The 19866-nt window shown below is 40.6% G+C and overlaps 1 protein-coding gene and 1 long non-coding RNA gene across 2 annotated transcripts in view; one reads left to right on the top strand and one right to left on the bottom strand.

Moving 5' to 3' along the window:
• The window catches only part of MGAT5B (alpha-1,6-mannosylglycoprotein 6-beta-N-acetylglucosaminyltransferase B), a 267796-nt gene extending 249686 nt beyond the window's left edge, over window positions 1-18110 (top strand). Inside the window, exons 16-18 of the mRNA XM_014059247.2 lie at window positions 9795-9869; window positions 13539-13810; window positions 16421-18110. Coding sequence (XP_013914722.2) covers window positions 9795-9869; window positions 13539-13810; window positions 16421-16619 — 546 coding nt within the window. The 3' untranslated portion in view covers window positions 16620-18110. The remainder of the gene's footprint in view (window positions 1-9794; window positions 9870-13538; window positions 13811-16420) is intronic.
• On the bottom strand, window positions 1973-6272 carry LOC148048151 (uncharacterized). Its single transcript, XR_015695801.1, has 2 exons — window positions 5877-6272; window positions 1973-2167 (listed from the first exon to the last, which is right to left on the bottom strand). It is a non-coding gene; the product is annotated as an uncharacterized LOC148048151 (long non-coding RNA).
• Window positions 18111-19866: the final 1756 nt, after the last annotated feature.

The following is a 19866-nucleotide window of genomic DNA, read 5'->3' as shown; positions in this document are numbered from 1 at the left end:
AGCCCTCTCTAAGCGGTTTACAGAGAGTCAGCATATTGCCCCCAACAATCTGGGTCCTCATTTTACCCACCTCGGAAGGATGGAAGGCTGAGTCAACCCTGAGCCGGTGAGATTTGAACCGCTGAACTGCTGATCTAGCAGTAGCCTGCAGTGCTGCATTTAACCACTGCGCCACCTTGGCTCTGGATTCAATGGGATTTTTAGAAAATCCACACTCCTGTGCACACACTCCCTCTTTCTTTCTCTCTCCCCTCCTCTGGATTCAATGGGATTTTTAGAAAATCCACACTCCTGTGCACACACTTCCTCTTTCTTTCTCTCTCCCCTCCTCTGGATTCAATGGGATTTTTAGAAAATCCACACTCCTGTGCACACACTCCCTCTTTCTTTCTCTCTCCCCTCCATCCCAGCCAGCTCACTGATTGGCTGGAGTCCAGGCCAATCCAATCAGTGAGCGGCAGGCTGGGCTGGCTTAAATTTGTAGGTAGCATAGAACAAAACGATGAGCCAGCCCAGCGAGCTAGCTAGCAGCTGATGGGCGGGGGAGGCTCCCCCGCCCAGACTGGCTCATCGTTTCGTTATGCTACCTACAAATTTAAGCCAGCCCAGCCGGGGAGGGCGGGCGGGGCAGCGGCTGTTTTTCACCTCGCCCAGAGAACATCCACGTGGCTTCTGCCAGGCGGCGAGAGCCGCGGAAGTGAGTGAAAGTTGTCTGCAAGGGCAGCAAGGCTGAAAAACGGACTCTGCAGCAGGAGAGCCGCAGGGGAGGGCGGCGGGACGCGACCACGCCTCGCGGACTTGCGGCGTGGTCGCTGGGAAGGCAAGCGCACAGCACAGGCGCCGCCACAAAGCTCCGTCCGTGACCGAGTGGAAGTTCTCTGCGCGACCGGCAGCGGCTTTTTACTCCCACAGAGAACTTCCACGTGGTTCCATCCAGAGCTTTGCCGCCCGTGCCAGCGCAGCACAGGCTGTGCTGCGCTGGCACGGGCGGCAAAGCTCTGGATGGAACCACAGGGGCTGGCTGTGAACTCCGCAAAGCCAAAGGGGGAGAAGGGGGCTGTCTCCTCCCTCCAGCGCCTCCCGATTCCCACGGTACCAAATTAGACAATAAGTACATTACAAAACATGATTTACTCACCACCAGTGAGTAAGCGCAGCTGCCCAAAACAAAGACGAAATAAAATGGAGACTCGCGCAGGCGTCCTCAGCTAAGGAGTCCAGCCAATCAGTGAGCTGGTTGCCCAGCTCACTGATTGGCTGGAGTCCAGGCCAATTAAATCAGTGAGCGGCAGGCTGGGCTGGCTTAAATTTGTAGGTAGCATAGAACAGAACGATGAGCCAGCCCAGCAGCTGATGGGCGGGAGCTGCAAGCGCCAAAAAAAGCGTGCCTTTTAAAAAAGCGGGCGGGACGCGGGAAAATGTATCAAAAAGCAATAGCAATAGCAGTAGACTTATATACCGCTTCATAGGGCTTTCAGCCCTCTCTAAGCGGTTTACAGAGAGTCAGCATATTGCCCCCAACAATCTGGGTCCTCATTTTACCCACCTCGGAAGGATGGAAGGCTGAGTCAACCCTGAGCCAGTGAGATTTGAACCGCTGAACTGTTGATCTAGCAGTAGCCTGCAGTGCTGCATTTAACCACTGCGCCACCTTGGCGGGGGTGTCCCACCAAAAGCGGGACGTCTGGTCACCTTATTTTAGGGTTTGTCAATACTCTTATTATGTACAAAAGGGAAGGATGCCTTTCATGAATAAGTTCTACCCCTTGACTTCCTTCTCTTGTTTAAATAGGATTTGAACTGCCCTACCTGAATTCCCTCTCAAGTTCAAGTACAGTTGCAAGAAAAAGTATGTGAACCCCTTGGGATTACGTGGAGTTTTGCATGAATTGGTCATAAAATGTGCTCTAAACTTCATCTAAGTCACAACAAGAGAGAAACACAGTCTGCTGAAAATAATACTACACAAACATTAGATATTGCCATGGTTTAATTGCACATAAAATGTAAACATTCACAGTGCAGGGAGGAAAAAGTATGTGAGCCCCTAGCCTAATGACGTCTCCAAGAGCTAATTGGAGCCAGGAGTGAGCCAACCTTGACTCCAATCAGTGTGATAATATTGGATGTGTTGCTGACAGCTGTTCTGCCCTTTAAAAACACACACCTGTCAGACTTCCTGTGGGCGTGGCCTGTTGCCGAGGAGGGCTCCACCGAGCTCCTCAGAGATCTGGTCTGTATATCTAAATAAGATCATAGATAGCACCTCTTTTTGGCTAAGAAAGGGGCAGGGAGGATAGCTCCGTAGGTTAGGGTCTATTCGTAAGCCACAGCCTTTTTCTTTTTTTGGCTGTGGAAGAGATTAGATCCAGCCGAAGCGGAGCCTTTATCTCCGGCCAGTTCTTCTCAGCTGCCTTTTTTTTTTTTGGCAGCCCCAGACAGGCTAGCCCCCCCCAGGACAAAACAAAGTTTTTTTCAAGCTAGAGTTGATACGGGAGGGTACCATCCCTGTGAGATTTATGCTTTTATTACTATCTTAAATACCAGCACCATTGGTCTTAAAGACTTCTTTGTTTAAATAGACTTTAAAATGGCGATTTCTCTCCGTGGATGATTACTGGATGTACTTAGCCGGGCTTATCTTCCTGCAGACCGCTCCTTAACAAAATAAACTTTTTTTCTTTGGAAATAGAGGGGAGCGAAGCACTGCTTACTTGTTTATCTATTATGGCACCCAGATCAAAGAAACGTCTTGCTACAAATGTGTCTAAAGAATTTAAACAATCTTTTTTGGAAACACAGCCTTTGTCTCCTACGCCCTCTACTGGAGAAGTTTTAACACAGGAATATCTCTTTAAAATATTTAATGCCCTTAAGCAAGAACTTAAGGAATTTGTATTGCAACTTTATGAGGATCTAAAATCTAAAGTTAATCAAATGAAGGCGAATACGTTTGCAGCCGTGTCTGCCCTGTCAGATTACTCTGCTGAAATAGAGAACAAATTGGAAAGTCTGGAGAAGGCTAATTTTGATTTGACTACCAATATTCAAATTTTACAAGAAAAAATTAGAAATAACGAGGAACAGCTTATGACGCTAAATTTTGATAGGAAGGCATTTTCAATAAGAGTCAGAGGATTTCGTGAAAAGGAGCAGGAGAATTTGAAACAGACATTTGCTGAAGCCTTCAGCCATGCGCTGGGAGGCCCGGGACTTAACTTTGATTGGCAGATTCGGAAAATCTATCGCCAGAACTCATTGATAGCGGAACAGCGACAGCTCCCGAGGGACATAATTATACATTTCTCTACAAAAGAATCTAGAAACGCGATTGTGCAAAAGTTTCATAATAACAGTCTCCGAGTTGATGACCAGGACGTGATTGTCTTCAAAGATATACCTTTCCAAATGTTGAGAGCAAGAAGGGACTACGCCTTTTTAACTAAAGAGCTTAGGAGTCAACAGATTCGATACAGATGGGAGGCCCCTGCCGGCATCACGGTTACATTTGAGAATCAAAGATTTCGTCTTAACTCTGTTTCGGAGGCTCAAGATTTCTATTGTAGGATTCTGAAGGCGGGACTTCCTGACGCGCTTGGAAGAGAGGAGAGACAAGCGGAAGGAGAAAGCAAACGGCTGGCTATGCGGCTGCAAGATGGAGGGGGTAGCCCCTCCTCCCTCGGAGAAGCAGAAGAACGCAGATCGAGAATTTAGATACTTCAAAAGACTTCCTAAAGTTGAGGACTGAATGGGGGTTTGAGACCTCTCTCCGGTAGAAAAAGTGGACTAATTTTTATCAGAAGGGAAAGCTGGGTGAAACTACTTTGAGCTAGATTCTAAAGTAACGTTAGCATAAATCTGATAGTGGTTAAAAGAATGCGGAATGACTTATGTTGTTTAAACTTTGTTAGATGGGACTATTTTAAAATAGAAGGTTAACTGACTCTTGCTGAAAGCATTATTTGAATATGATCCATGCTACTTAACTTTTATTTGAAGGGAAAGTTGGTTGTAATAGTTCTGAGTTATTTTTCAAATAAACGCTAGTATAAATTTGATAGTGGTAAATATTAGACAAGCAAGAGATGAGGGTAAAATGCATGTGGAATGAACTACGTTATTTGTGGTAAATATCAGACAAGCAAGGGATGAGGGCAAAATTTACGTTGTTTAACGCTTATTAGAACAGGAAGCCGCTTGGGATTATCTTAAGATAACTGTAAAAAGAATGTGGAATGATTTATGTTGTTTAAACTTTGTTAGAAGCGACTACCTTAAAATAGAAGGTTAACTGAATCTTGCTGAAAGTATTATTGGAATATGTGGAATGATTCATGCTACAAATCGCTCTGAGTTATATTTTAAACAAATGGTAGTACTACGTTATTTGTGATAAATATTAGACAAGCAAGGGATGAGGGCAAAATTTACGTTGTTTAAAGCTTATTAGAACAGGAAGCCGCTTGGGATTATCTTAAGATAACTGTAAAAAGAATGTGGAATGATTTATGTTGTTTAAACTTTGTTAGAAGCGACTACCTTAAAATAGAAGGTTAACTGAATTTTGCTGAAAGTATTATTGGAATATGTGGAAGGATTCATGCTACAAATCGCTCTGAGTTATATTTTAAACAAATGGTAGTATAAATTTGATAGTGGTAAATATCAGACAAGTGGGGGATGAGGGTAAAATACATGTGGAATGAACTAAGTTATTTAAATTCTATTAGAAGGGGAAGTCGGTTGGAATTACAGAAATTGATTCCTGTGTAAAGTAATATCTGATCTACGCTGCTTAACTTTACTAAGAAGGGGAAATCGGGTTAGATTATTTTGAATTACTGTTTGAAAAAGGGGTAAAGAAAGATCATTTACGTTGTTTAAATTTTACTAGATGGGAAAGTTTGATTACTTGTCTGTAAAGTTATATTTGAATATATGGCATAAACTACGCTGCTTAAATCTTACTGGAAGGGATCATGAGGTTTAGGAAGGGAACGGGAGAGTCTACAGAAGGTCGGGGTAAATAGCAAAGAAGTAAGAGATGAGAATAAAATATAGATAGAATGATTTATACTATTTAAGCATAGATAAAGATGGGGGGCTGAGATCAACACAAAGAGTGGTTTCTTTTTTTCTTTTTTCTCTTTTCTCTTTTCTTTTTTTCCTTTTTTTTCTTTCTCTGCTTTTCTTTTTTTTTTTTTTTTTTTTTATATATTACTTTTATTTTTTAATCCATATGTATACAAGATATCTTAGACAGAAGGTAATGCCAGGTGTGGACCCTGGGAAGTCGGGAGGATTAGGGATGGGGATTGTGGGGGGTGGGGTGGGGGGATGTTAATATAGTTTTAATAAGAACAAGAATGTATTTATATACGGTGGTTCCTTTTTTATTATTATTATTATTATTATTATTATTATTATTTTCCTTGGTTTACTTTACTTTTATCAGATCAAACAACACTCGAATAAAGGCATACACCAAGGAGGGAGGTAGAGGGAAGGAAGAGGGAGGAGTAAGGAAGGAGTAAGGGGAATGTAAGGAGTAAGGGGAATGTAAGGAGGGTGTCTGGGGAGTAAGGGGAGAAGGAAGGCTTGAGGGGAAAGGGAAGTAGGAGGGGAGTGTTAGAGGGAGAAAGGAAAGTTGGAGGGGGTAGATGGGGTGTATGGAGGACGCAAGGGTTAGGTGGGGTTGTGAATGATGAGTTGTGTTTCCTTTTTACTTGTTCGTTTTATTCCCTTTTTCTTTTTTTTTCTTTTCTTATAGTAAATACCCTGTATATAAATGATTGCAAATGGAATGTGAAAATTGAATAAAATATATTAAACAAAAAAGATTACAACATAAAAAAAAAAAAAAAAAAAACACACACCTGTTGTGGGTTTACTGGTTTCAAGAAGCACTGTCTGATGTGAACCATGCCTCGCAGAAAAGAGCTCTCAGAAGACCTACGATCAAGAATTGTTGACTTGCATGAAGCTGGAAAGGGTTACAAAAGTATTTCCAAAAGCCTTTATGTTCATGTGTCCACGGTAAGACAGACTGTCTACAAATGGAGAAAGTTTAGCACTCTTGCTACTCTCCCTAGGTGTGGTCGTCCTGTAAAAATGACTGCAAGAACACAGCGCAGAATGCTTCATGAGGTAAAGAAGAATCCTAGAGGGTCAGCTAAAGACCTACAGAAATCTCTGGCACATGCTAACATTTTTGTTGACACATCTACAATAAGGAAAACATTAAACAAGAATGGAGTACATGGGAGGACACCATGGAGGAAGCCATTGCTGTCCAAAAAAAAAAATTGCAGCACGTTTGAAGTTTCCAAAAGAGCACCTGGATGTTCCAGAGCACTACTGGCAAAATATACTGTGGACAGATGAAACCAAAATTGAGTTGTTTGGGAAAAACACACAACACTATATGTGGAGAAAAAAAGGCACAGCACACCAACATCAAAACCTCATCTCCCCTGTAAAACATGGTGGAGGGAGCATCATGGTTTGGGGCTGCTTTGCTGCCTCTGTCCAGGGCCTGGACGGATTGTTGTCATTGATGGGAAAATGAATTCCAGAGTTTATCAAGACATTTTGCAGGAAAACATACGACCATCTGTCCACCAACTGAAGCTCCGCAGAGGATGGGTGATACAACAGGACAATGACCCAAAGCATACAAGTAAGTCAACACAAAAATGGCTTCAACAGCACAGAATACGCCCTCTGGAGTGGCCCAGTCAGAGTCCTGACCTCAACCCGATTGAAATGCTGTGGCATGACCTTAAGAGAGCGATTCACACCAGACATCCCAAGAATATTGCTACACTGAAACAGTTTTGTGAAGAGGAGTGGTCCAAAATTACACCAGATCATTGTGCAGGTCTGATCTGCAACTACAAGAAACGTTTGGTTGAGGTTATTGCTGCCAAAGGAGGGTCAACCAGTTGTTAAGTCCAAGGGTTCATATACTTTTTCCTCCCTGCACTGTGAATGTTTACATGTTATGTGCAATTAAACCATGTCAACATCTAATGTTTGTGTAGTATTATTTTCAGCAGACTGTGTTTTTCTATTGTTGTGACTTAGATGAAGTTCAGAGCACATTTTATGACCAATTCATGCAAAACTCCACGTAATCCCAAGGGGTTCACATACTTTTTCTTGCAACTGTAGGACATCGGTGAATAGCAGCTAAGGAGACAACCTAGATTGCTTTGATATCACTCCTGGGTCAACATTGTACTCCCCGTATCCCTATATTAGCTTCTGCCTTGGGGAGTGGAGCTAATTTGTTTCTGCCTCAGTAGCAACACAGGAGGATTTGGAGATCAATAGATCAGCATTGTCTTTCTTGTTTCTGGCCATTTGGAGGGAGCCTTTCAGAGGTGGTATTCAGCCAGTTCAGATCGGTTCTGGCATACCGATAGCGGAAATTTTGAGTAGTTCGGAGAACCAGTATATACCACCTCTGGCTGGCCCCGCCCTCCACCCCCACCATTCCCTATCCTATATTCCCTTGTTTTTTAGCTCAGCTGATTCACGTGGCAGAGCGGATTGCCGTGCCTCAGCTGAGCTAAAAAAACAGTCCATCTCACTAGCGCTGACACCAAGGGTGGTCTTTGAACGTTGCGTGCATGCGCGAAGCACTCTCTCATAGAACCACTAGGAAAAGATTTGGAATCACATCACTGAAGCCTTTGTCAACTTGATCACGTGGTCTGAATGATCTATACAATCCTTTAAGCTTTTTGTCATCCCTACAGCATAGACCAGACTGAGAAACCAAAGCCACATACTGTAGGTTAGGACTACTTTTATTGTAACATCTATAGTAACAGAATCTTGGAAGTATGACTGTATAGTCCTTCCCTCTCACACTTTGCCCTCCTGGAGGGATTTGAGATATTTTCTCAAGTTATTTTCCTGAGCTGGACTCGTGCCCCACTTATCATTGTCTTAGTAGCAGTTGTTCCATCCCTATTCCATCCCTATTCCCTCTATAGTTTCAGAGAGATATAGATGTTAGAGTTGGCCATGTTACATTATAATGTAATCTTTCTCTTTCTCTCTGAAAGCTTATTTGCACTGTATATACCATTCTGATAGATTCTATATATCCCTTCTTGCAGCAGCACTGAGCACTAGGACCTGAATAGCTTCTAAAGTTAATGTACTGTATGTTGTCATTTTAATGAATACATGGTCCATGAATTCAATACCTGGCAGAGGGTTGAACCTTATAGAAAAGATGTCTACCCATATCTGATGAGTCCCAATTGTCAGTCCTCAAGAACATAATATAGAATGAAACTGGTTGTTGTGACCTGTCGGTTGCTGGCCCCTCCAGCAGCCAAATCAGAGGAAGAGAAGGAGGAGGTGTGGGAGTCAGGCTCAGCATCAAAGCAACCTGAGAGCTCCAAGCGGGAAGAGGGAGTGGAGCTGGCCATCCATCAGCCCTCAGACTCAACAGCCCCCAGATTTGAAGGTGGTTGATGAGGAAGAGGAGAAACAGTCAGGCAGAGGTTGAGGGGAGCAGGTAGTCCTGCAAGTAGCTCGGTTCTATGCTATCTAAAGCTTTAAAGGCAATAACCAGGAAACTTGAATTGCACCTGAACATCTATTGGGAGCCAATATAAGTTCATATGCGAGTAAAGGCGGGTGAGTGAATACTTTTGGCAATATAGTGTATTTCGATTTATTTTTCTCTTTGCTAGCATATTTTTATCAGCTTTGATCTTTATCTTCTTTTCTTTTTAATAAAGGGAAAGGAGAAGGAGGAAAGATAGGCTCATTAGAAACACTGATCCTAGCAAATCTATTTGTTGTTGGCCCTCTTGCCATACAGGGAGACACTTCATCCAATTGTTTGCTGGTAGCAGATGGATGCAAGCATCTGCTGTCATTGCCATCACGAGTATATTTGACAGATCCAACAGGAGGCTTGCTAGTATTTCTGAGAAGGAGGAGAAGCAGGGAGGGAAGGAAAATATGTGCTAAGGCTTGCTAGGATGTAAGCTCAAAACTGAATAGTCTTCATATTCCAGGCCCAACAGAATGTGCCAGCAGTCTAATACACAGTCAGCATCAATGGTTTTGATCAGAACATGCTGGTGAACAGATCTGAAGAATCTTTGCATTTCAGCAGATGGTCACATGTAATTGCAAAATCTGGGACTTGATCAATACACTAATTTCATCAGATTTCTAAAAATCTCTCAAATGAAAAGCTGCCTTTGTAGTTTTGCATGAGAACCTGTCTGAGAACTAGGTGGTGGCTCCAGGCAATGAAGGTTGCATTTTTGTTTTTTGTGCAATGTGCTTCTTCCAAGTGCTTTGTCTATGCCAAAGAGTGTTTGCTTGGACAGCATGCCTTCCCCAATTCAATCTAATTACTGACCAAATATATATATATATATATATATATATATATATATATATATATATATATATATATATATATATATATATATATATATATATATATATATATATATATATGTTAAGTAGCTCTACATTGTAAATCAAATACAGTAGTTTTATGTGCATGGCCAAAACCTGTTTAAAAGTAAATGAGGATGAATTTTCACTTTTAACTATGAAAAAAGGTAAGTCCTTACAGAAAAGATTTTAAATCCAGCCAAATTAGTTTATTTGTACTACAATTTCTTCATATGGAAATTTAGACATTCTATCATGACAGAATACCACATTTTTCACAACTTTTCACAGAAATTGGAAATAGTCTTATTCTGTTTTTGTTCATGTCCATATTTCTTCCTCCTCTGTCCCTCTAGGTTGAACCTTACTTGCCCTATGAATACACATCTGAAGGAATGCTAGAGCGGATTCATGCCTACATTCAAAACCAGGTAACTTTTCTTCCCCTCCTTTCTGACTCAACCCAGCAGATAGGAATATCCTAGAACCATTAATTTTGTTTATGTAGTATAAAATTAATCAACCTAATTCTTCCCATTGTGATGGACTAGAATTCCCACCTTCCCCATCTAGCGCAGCCTTCAGATACTTAAATATTTCTAACATCTACTAAAGAAAGGAAGGCCAAATTTTATTTTGTCTGGGAGAGCTAAGTATTTTAAGAGAGAAATGAGGAACCTATTTCTCTTTTGGCAGATCTGTTGAAAACTATGGCCCTGAATACTCCAGCGGTATCCAGCCATCATTGTCCATGTCCTTAGTATTTTTGGAGACAAAATAATTCTAAATAATAATGGTAATAAAAGTCAAAGCATGAAAGTTGCCACTTCACATCACCTGAAGTGTTAATACTACTTTATAATGCCTTGGTAAGGCCACATTTGGAATACTGCATCCAGTTTTGGTCACCACAATGTAAAAAAGATGTGGAGACTCTAGAAAGAGTGCAGAGAAGAGCAACAAAGAGGATTAGGGGACTGGAGGCTAAAACATATGAAGAATGGTTGCAGGAACTGGATATGTCTAGTTTAATGAAAAGAAGGACTAGGGGAGACATGATAGTAGTGTTCCAATATCTCAGGGGCTGCCACAAAGAAGAGGACAGGGGGTGAAGCTATTCTCCAAAGCACCTGAGGGTAGGACAAGGAGCAATGGATGGAAATTAATCAAGGAGAGAAGCAATCTAGAACTAAGAAGAAATTTCCTGACAGAACAATCAATCAGTGGAACAACTTGCCTCCAAAAGTTGTGAATGCTTCAACACTGGAAGTTTTTAAGAAGAGATTGGATAACCATTTATCTGAAATAGTATAGGGTTTCCTGCCTAAGCAGGGGGTTGGACTAGAAGACCTCCAAGGTACCTTCCAACTCTGTTATTCAATTCTATCTCTCTTAGTGGGCGACTATGGAAAGGGAGTTTTTCTTCCCTTCTTTTGAGGCTCCAGAAATGGAAAAATAAAAATATGGAGAAGGAATCTGGAAGAAATTCTACATGAGATATTTTGATTTTCCAAATGATCAGTAAAATTGAATCCCTTTCCTGCCAATTCTTGGCCGTGTTGGAAACTTTGGCAAACTTTGAGCTATTAAAATGGGAAAATGCTATTTTAAATGTATATTTTCTCTCAAGCTCCCCCTCCCCCCGAAACATGTTTAATCTATTCCTGTATAATTTGATTCTCTCTATCCACAGTTAATGACAGTTACTATTTTCAACACTTATTTTTCTATTTGCTAATTGGAAAAATGATGTGCTTTGATATGACAGAGAGTGCACTGTTCCATTTTTAATCCTTGAAATAATATGATTATTGTTGGAATAAAAACTAAGGGTGTAACTTAGCACCCTTTTGTGCACAGAAAGCAGAGTGTAAATTTTTCTCCCTTATTCTGTGATCATGTCAATACTATGGAAAAGTGTTTTGCACCTCAAGAAGGGAAAAGTCTATTCTGGAAAGCATATCAGCAGCTTCACAGCAGAGGATAAATAGATGTAACAAGGCATATTAGATCCATAGTTTTGAGTAATTTCAGTTGATTTTAGATATAATTAAAGACTGCTTTAAAAAAATGACTACCAAATATTCACCACATCACATCACAAGGTTGATATCGATCTATTAAAAAGCCACTGCCAGTGATCCTGGAATTCAGTCTCCCTCTCTTAACAGACACGAGAAGTTTCTGGAAGTGGTTATAAACTCCATTTAACATAGCTATATTTCTCTCTCTACAGTAATACCTACCAACTCTGTGGCACTTACCTATGGGAGGATATGGATAAGACTGATTCTATTAAAGAACAGGATTAACAGAATTTAAGTTCTTACTTTTGCATAAAAGCAAGGGTGGTTTTGTTGGCCGTAAGAAACAGGCTTTATTGTAGTTGCAGGCAAAAATGTAGGCATCTCTGGCGAAAATGTATCCTTCAAAGACTCCTCAGTGAACAGTAGCAGCGCTGCCATATGTAATGATTTAATCATGGCATGTTATTGTAAGTTGCGAAGTCGTGTTCGACCCAACACATCCCCAAGGACAACGTTCCTTCAGGCCTTCCTGACCTCTACCATCCTCTGGAGTCCATTTAAGCTCATGCCTACTGCTTCAGTGATTCCATCCAGCTACCTCATTCTCTGTCGTCCCCTTCTTCCTTTGCCCTCAATCATTCCCAGCATTAGGCTCTTCTCCTGTGAGTCCTTCCTTCTCATTAGGTGGCCAAGGTACTTGAGTTTCATCTTCAGGACCTGTCCTTCTAAAGAACAATCAGGGCTGATCTCCTCTAGGACTGACCGGTTTGATCACCTTGCAGTCCAAGGGACTCGTAGTAGTCCTCTCCAGCACCATAATTCAAAGAATCATGGAACATTTCTGCAAATTTTAATGCACATTTAATATTTATGTGCAGCTATTTACAGATACTAGATGATGAGAGATTGGAGAAAAGGTTTCCTTCAGATTCATGTCCCATGCACAGTATAAGCAATGCCATTCTGTGGACAACCCCTCCAACCTCAGTCAAACATTTTGGATGGTTATTTGCAGTGACCTACAGGTTTTGTGTTGCAGATCTGATCTGCTTCAAGACAGTTCTGGCAAAGATATTTCTTTCTTGGTCTTCCGGACTTTGCCTTGACTTTAATAGTTACAGCATGTAACTTCCATTTCTTATCAATATTTTTCAATTACTAGAAATTACTAGCTGGAGGCATTTAGTTTTTGTAAACAGCCTTCTCTGGTTTTGTTACTTTAATTTTCAAATGCTTATATAGCTGGCTAGAGCAGCTCATTTTGCTGAAAGTAGATAGAACAACAGTCACAAACTGAAATATTAGAAGAATCTGAATATTTATTTACCTGTAGAATCATCTGGCCAAATATAGAGTTCAGGTAATCAGTGTTTTCTGTATTTATTTATATCCTGCCACAACAACAACTCCGTGAGGTGGATTGGGCTGAGAGAGAGTGACTTGGGGGAAAAGTAGCACTGAAGCAATGGGAACATTATTCAAATGTCTATGCTTGCCATGCTTACTGTTTTCCTATTTTTCATCTCTGAACAACAATGCATTCAAATTTTGGAGAAAAAAGGTTGCATTTAACTTGTACGATATAGAGGTTGTGTCAGCCTCTATTCATGTAGAGATCTATTGTAACATGCAATTGAATGAGGGAAACACTTTCCCATGCATAGTAATTATTTTTATTAGGCCAGTTCAAGATCAGAAAGCAATATGTAAGCTTATATGTACTCCAGAATTTTGCACCTGGCAAGTTGATAATCAAAAAGGTGTGAGGAAAAAAAGAAAATTACATTAAAACTATGGCGTCTGAATTTAGTTGCAGTCTTAAGAGAATAGGGGAGGAGGGAGGTGTGATATTCAAATTTGTCCTTGGTATAATTTGGCATCTTCTGGATGTGTTGGGATTACAGTTTCCAGGATTCTTAGGCAACATGCTGGCTAGTAATTGTGGGAGTTATAACCAAAAATGTCTGGAAAGAACCAGGTTTGGAGAAATCAGATCAGGTGACAATTTGCAGCACTGTCTTTTGAAATATCTATGTAACAAATGCTATTTTTCTCCCTTCTCCAATTGGATAGGATTTCTGTGCTACTGCTGCTCTACCAGACAGGTCCAGCAGTCCGACTATGCAAAGCTCTCTCAGTCCTTTCATCCTGCAACTCAATTCAACTGCCCTGGTATGGTCTCATAATATAACCAGCAGCCATCTTCCAGCTTGGCCCCCAGTCAAGTCCCTGCAGGTGTGGCTATCTGAGTCTGGCCAAGCATGCACCAGAACTTGCCAGCAGCACAATTTAGTCTGTGAGCCTGAGTTTTTCAAGTTCCTGAACAAAAAAGAAGTGTTCCAGCAGTAAGTTGGCGAGCTTTCTTATGTCCTTCCCTTATTCTCCCAACCAAGGAAGTTCTCCTCTTCTTTACGGAGCTTTAAAGATGTAAAATTCCAATGCAGGCTTTGGAAGTTGATTTGGGAGAAGCAGTAAAGGTCACCTTATTACCATTATCTGTACTGATGCTGAGTTTTGACATTTAGGCAAGACTATATTGAAAATTAATGTTTTGTATCCCAGATGGAGTCTTATGGCAAATTTGAAGAGGGTGGCGTGTTAAGCTTTTCACAGTTTCAGATTTCTGTTTCAAAACTTGCACTTTAATGCCTGAGTCTGAAATTTGCAGATGGCTTCGTTTCATAGGGAGTTGTAGAAATTCTGTTGGGGTGGTTGGTGGAGGAGGAAGAGGAGGAGGAGGGGAATCTGTTGAATATGAATCAAATGTTAATGTTTTAATTATTCTGTCATATTTAATTGATAATGCCAATAAATAATCATTACACAAAATTTTATGCCATCCTTCTCCAACCTTTTCCTCTCAGATCCGTTGAAATGACCACTCCCAGAATTCTGCAGCTATCAATATTGATTGTCTCAAAATATCTAGGGAGCTAAAGTTTGGGGGAAGGCTAAGCAGGAGATAACAATCCATGTTTCATGAATAAGGAGTCCCTAATCTTTGAAATATGGCAGAACTACAACTCTTAGAATCACTCAGTGTTGGAAATGCTTGTTGATGTTAGTAATTGCAGTTCAGCTACAGCTGGAAAACAATGTTTCTCCATATCTGCCCTAATTCAAAAGCTGTTTTGCTCTCTTGGCCCAATTAGCTTAAGGATAGGCAGGAGTTAGCAATGGCACTTAGACTTATATACTGCTTCACAGTGCTTTACAGCCCTCTCTAAGCAGTTTACAGAGTCAGCCTATTGCCCCCAACAATCTGGCTCCTCATTTTACCGAACTCGGAAGGATGGAAAGCTGAGTCAACCTTGAGCCAGAGATGATCGAATTGCTGGCAGTCAGCAGAATTAGCCTGCAAGACTGCATTCTAACCACAGTTCTTAACTCTTCAAGTTAGTCTTGAGTTAATGGGTACATTTTTCAGTGATTTGTATATGTTTGCTGCCACATTATTTACTAAAAGCAAATAATGTGGCAATGTCAACAAAATGAAGCCCCTTCCACAAATTAAGCTAATGTCATGAAAAATTATTGTGGTAACCAGAGATAAGTTTTCTATGGAAAACCATAGAAAATCTCTTTGTTCTATCTTAAAGCCATGTGCATATCTACTTCTAGCTGCATTTGACTCACAGTTTGCAGCCAGTAGAACATAGAGTAAATCTCACAAGCCTCTCTCCTAGTCCAGAGACTTTAGCTGTTTATTTCCTACTTTAAAAGGGTTTCCCCCCCCCTGCCCACACATGTCTCCCTGACATTTGTTTAGTGTCCTTTGCACACAATGCATCAGACAAAAAATAATAATATTTGGACAGACCTTCCAGTTGTATTGAGCGTCAATAGCTTTATTCAGCTGAAAAAATGTTGGGTTTTTGAGGTACCATTATTCTCTTCTCATCTCCTTCCCTTTTTATCCCTCTGTCTGTGAGCATGCATTTGGAACACACAGGCACTGACATTTTAATAGAACATAAATCTGCCACCCAGCTCCATACATAGCTCTGGACAATTAAAATGGGTGCATTATCATTTTTGTCACGGCGGCCAAGCAGGCAATTTGAGTCCAAGTGACATTTTTATATGATAAATAAGAGCCAGAGCTCAGATTCCACTTGCTAAGCTCCTTTAGCTTCTTAAAATTCAACTATTTTAGAGAAAATGCTGGTTCAGAATCACTAGTTCAAATCATAGTTTATTAAAGAGATGGCAGGCCATTTACTGAGTAGAAGGCAAGGCAAAGCTAGAGCAGAGGCTGCAACATGGGACCTTTCAGATTGTCTGAATTCCAGCTCCCATCAACCCTTGTCGGCCAGGTCAATGACAAACAGTTGTAGAAGTTGTAGTTTAATAGAACTGGATGGCTCCTAATTGTCAGCTAAGGCTCCCCTCCTTACTTTATGTAAGCCGCCCTGAGTCCCCTCAGGGAAAAGGGCGGCCTATAAATTCTAATAAACAAACAAACAAATATACTGTATTACTCGGTAACTTTCACTAAAGTCCAGAGAGAAAACATCAAGTGTTACTATTAGAGACCCAGTGTGATGAAAGGTTAAGATATTGGACTAGAATAGATAGACTCAGCTTCAGAGTCTGGACCACCCTCAGCCAGAGAAGCTCATTGGAGCAGAGGTGGTATTCAGCAGGTTCTAACCAGTTCTGGAGAACTGGTAGCAGAAATTGTGAATAGTTTGGAGAACCAGTAAATACCACCTCTGACTGGCCCCACCCCATGTATTCTCTGCCTCCCGAGTCCCAGCTGATCAGGAGGGAATGGGGATTTTGCAGTAACCTTCCCCTGCCATGCCCACCAAGCCACGCCCACCAAGCCACGCCCACCAAGCCATGCCCACAGAACCAGTAGTAAAAAAAATATTGAATCCCACCACTGCTCAAGAGCCATGTTAAACTATACCATGAAAAAGTTCTTACCGAGTCTTTCTTTCACTTTCTAGGCTCAACATTGTTTGTGATAGCACAGAGTCTGAGATGAATCACCTTTATCCAGCTGTGGCTGAAAATGTCCGGGAATGCTACCTTCAGAAGGATCATCTGTTATTCAGCTGTGCTGGATGCAATACCAAGTACCAGCGCCTCTGCCCATGCCGTGATTACCAGAAGGGACAGGTGGCACTCTGCAGGGACTGTTTGTGACTTTACTGAGGCAAGTGTGTGGCAATATATCACATGCACTGAGTGACTTTTTTTTCATAAACTCTTCTGCAATAGTCAAGAGGGATCTGGAATTCAAGACAATTCCAAGAAGGAACTTGTTGTTGGAGACTTACAAAAACACTTGGATGCCAATGTTTTTGGTTTGTCTGCCATTCAAGGATGAATAACTCTTTTAATGTTCCTTTACAACAACTCTTCTACCGCACCCAAAATCATTTGGCACCCCTGAAGGAACTTAGAAGAACAAGCTGACATTTTTCAGAAAGCAAAGCACCTCTTTAGGATCTCATCTTCCTGAAACATTATTTTTTATGAGGAAAATAAGTTCAAATTAAAGCGGGAAAGTCATGAAATAGTTGTGTACGTGTGTTTTTATTGTTTTTTTTAAAGTGTCATGTCTTCAGAATGCTTGGTTATCTCTTTGGAAAGGGCTAATCTTTGTAGGAGTGTGGACTAAGCAATGGGGCATTCCCCCAGTGATGTTGCTTTTAATGTCACAATCTTTGACAATTGGTCATGTTATCTCAGGTTTAGTTGCAATTCCAAACTTCTGGTTATTGCCTAACCCTGTGATAAAAGATGACATGGGATAAAAAAAAGAAAAGAATAAGGAAGTACTTGCCAAGAGATGTCATTCATTGTTATAGCTTTGTCTGAAATGGTATAGGGTTTCCTGCCTAAGCAGGGGGTTGGACTAGAAGACCTCCAAGGTCCCTTCCAACTCTGTTATTCTATTCTATTCTATTCTATTTTACTCTACTCTACTCTACTCTACTCTACCCTACTCATTCTATTCTATTCTATTCTGATTTCAGGGTCATTTTTGCTGCAAGGTGGACGTCCAGGGCAGACACATGCCTATCAGATTTAACATCTGCACTGGAAGTTCAAAAAACTGATAATGGTATTGTTGGTTTAGGGATGGGCCCCCAATATTTTTCTCACTTTCATTCTGAGTTAGACAGATCTTGCATTTTTTTTTCATTGTGAGGGGTGGGAGGGATTTGTTTGATTTGTGTTTCAGTATGAAGGTTGCCTGTTCATTCTTCCAATGCCTGTAAATAAAATGGAACAGAGTTTCATGCCACTATCAGTGCCAGTAATGTGCGCCTATCAGTATGCATTTATGAATTGCAAACTGCATTGCAACATTCCAGACACATAACATTAGGCACTTAATATTAAAGAGTGCAAAATACAATATAAGACAGTAATACAGAAAAGTGGTATTACAGAAAAGTACACACCAATATGCAACTGGGCATGTTATGAAAAGGCCCATACAAAATGTATGAGGAGAAAGGCACATAAAATGTGCATGTAACTTCAGGTGGCTTGCAGGGAGTAAAAAAGAGAATAGATTGAAGAAATTTATAGTGGAAAGATGAGAAAATAAGTGAATTTTCTAGTTTCAATCATCGTTTGCTTTTAAGCCTGACCGGTATGGTGTTCAACTTGCAGACTGAGGCCTCTTGGTTTCAAAATGACCAGGAATCCTATCATTAATTACATTCATGTGCCATTCATTCATAGCAATAGTAGGTAAGTAAATCTTTATTGTGTTCTTTGATCAACATGGGAAGGGGAGGGGAAAAAATAAAAGTATTAAAGAAATGTAGTTGGGACTTTTTTTTTTTTTTTTTGCTTTACTCTTGTAGTAGCAACATTACACAATGAGTGATGGCAGTTTTACTGTCTGCTATACATAAAAGGAAGGCATGACGTCACCACCCTTCAAACATACCATGTATGCCATGCCAATCTTATACTGTAAATGAGTAACACAGCAAGCAGCAACTTGCTACCATCAGGTGCCAGGCTTCCCTATAGACAAGCTCACATTTTCTTCTCCTGTTAAGTGGTTGTATGTGGAGTTCCAAGGCAAAATTTCTATAAGATTTTTAGACACGAAAAGAAAGTGTTCAAATCTCCAGGCTGGGTTAGAAGCAGGATGATTTAAAAATAAATAAATAAATAAAATCCAATTTTTTTTAAAAAAAATTGCTCTTTAAAAATTATGATTTAAATTGAGTTGATTTAAATCAAGCCTTTTTACTTGCGATTTAAATCATGATTTAAACCAACTTGATTTAAATCAAATCCATCTTGGTTAGAAGCCAAGAAATGTTCAAAATGTTCCCTTTCTGTGCAAGGGAGTTTTTCTCTTTTTCCTTACTAGTACAAATAGGAATACTAGTAATACTTACTAGTATTCCTATTTGTGTACCTAAATATATTTGGACCACAATATAGATCTATGCCTCATCTGAAATCCTTCCATGCAAATTCTCTGACAATCTTCAATAATGATTATCTAGCTGTGATTTTTTAATATGACAGAAGGGGAGTTATCACGTGAGCTCTATTTAACTAAATAAATGTGATTTTAATTACATGTGAATGAAATGAAATTAGATCCCCCCCCCCCCCCGGCTACATGTGTTTCATGAAATGCAGCCGTCAGCATGAAGACAGCCCTTGGCCCAAAAACATTGCACATTTTGGGTGAAAGCTGTTGACTTTCAGTCAGGATATGTATTCCAGGGACTGATAGGTTGTTATTTGGTGCCAACTTGCCCCATGCAATGTATGTTGTATTGTGCCAATGTGAATCTGGCAATGGCTTAGGTGAGAGCAGCTATTTCTCCTTCTCCATTATCTTTCTTTTGTTTTTACCATAACAAGTTATACAAAAAATACACAGAAATTGTTTTCCTCCCCTCTTCTCTAGACAACCAAGTTAGGAGCATGGAGATAGGAGAGATCCCTGTTTCCCTACCTTCAGGACACCTTGACTGTTAACTCTCGTCCCATCATCCTCAGTTAGGATTGATGGGAATTGTGCTCTAACACATCTGGAAGGCACTATATTAGCAATAGCACTTAGACTTATATACTGCTTCATAGTGCTTTTACAGCCCTCTCTAAGCAGTTTATAGAGTCAGCATATTGCCACCCAACAATCTGGGTCCTCATTTTACCCACCTCAGAAGGATGGAAGACTGAGTCAACCTTGAGCCAGTGAGATTTGAACTGCTGAACTGCAGCTAGCAGCCAGCTGAAGTAATCAGCAGTACTGTACTCTAACCACTGCACCAACTCGGCTCTAGTCCACACCCTTGCTAGTCTTAGCTATTTATTTAATTTTTGGGAAGCCATTAAGTGACAGAGTGAAGTGAGGGAATTATTGAGATGACAAAAGCTCTAAGCCTTTGCTCTCATTGTC

The sequence above is a fragment of the Thamnophis sirtalis genome, unplaced genomic scaffold (assembly GCF_051295495.1).
Source record: "Thamnophis sirtalis isolate CommonGarterSnake01/CBP01778 unplaced genomic scaffold, rThaSir2_p1.2 scaffold_3, whole genome shotgun sequence".
NCBI classification, from domain to species: Eukaryota; Metazoa; Chordata; class Lepidosauria; order Squamata; family Natricidae; genus Thamnophis; species Thamnophis sirtalis.
Note: the sequence above shows the minus strand (reverse complement) of the source record. Positions and strands in the feature narration are given on the sequence as shown.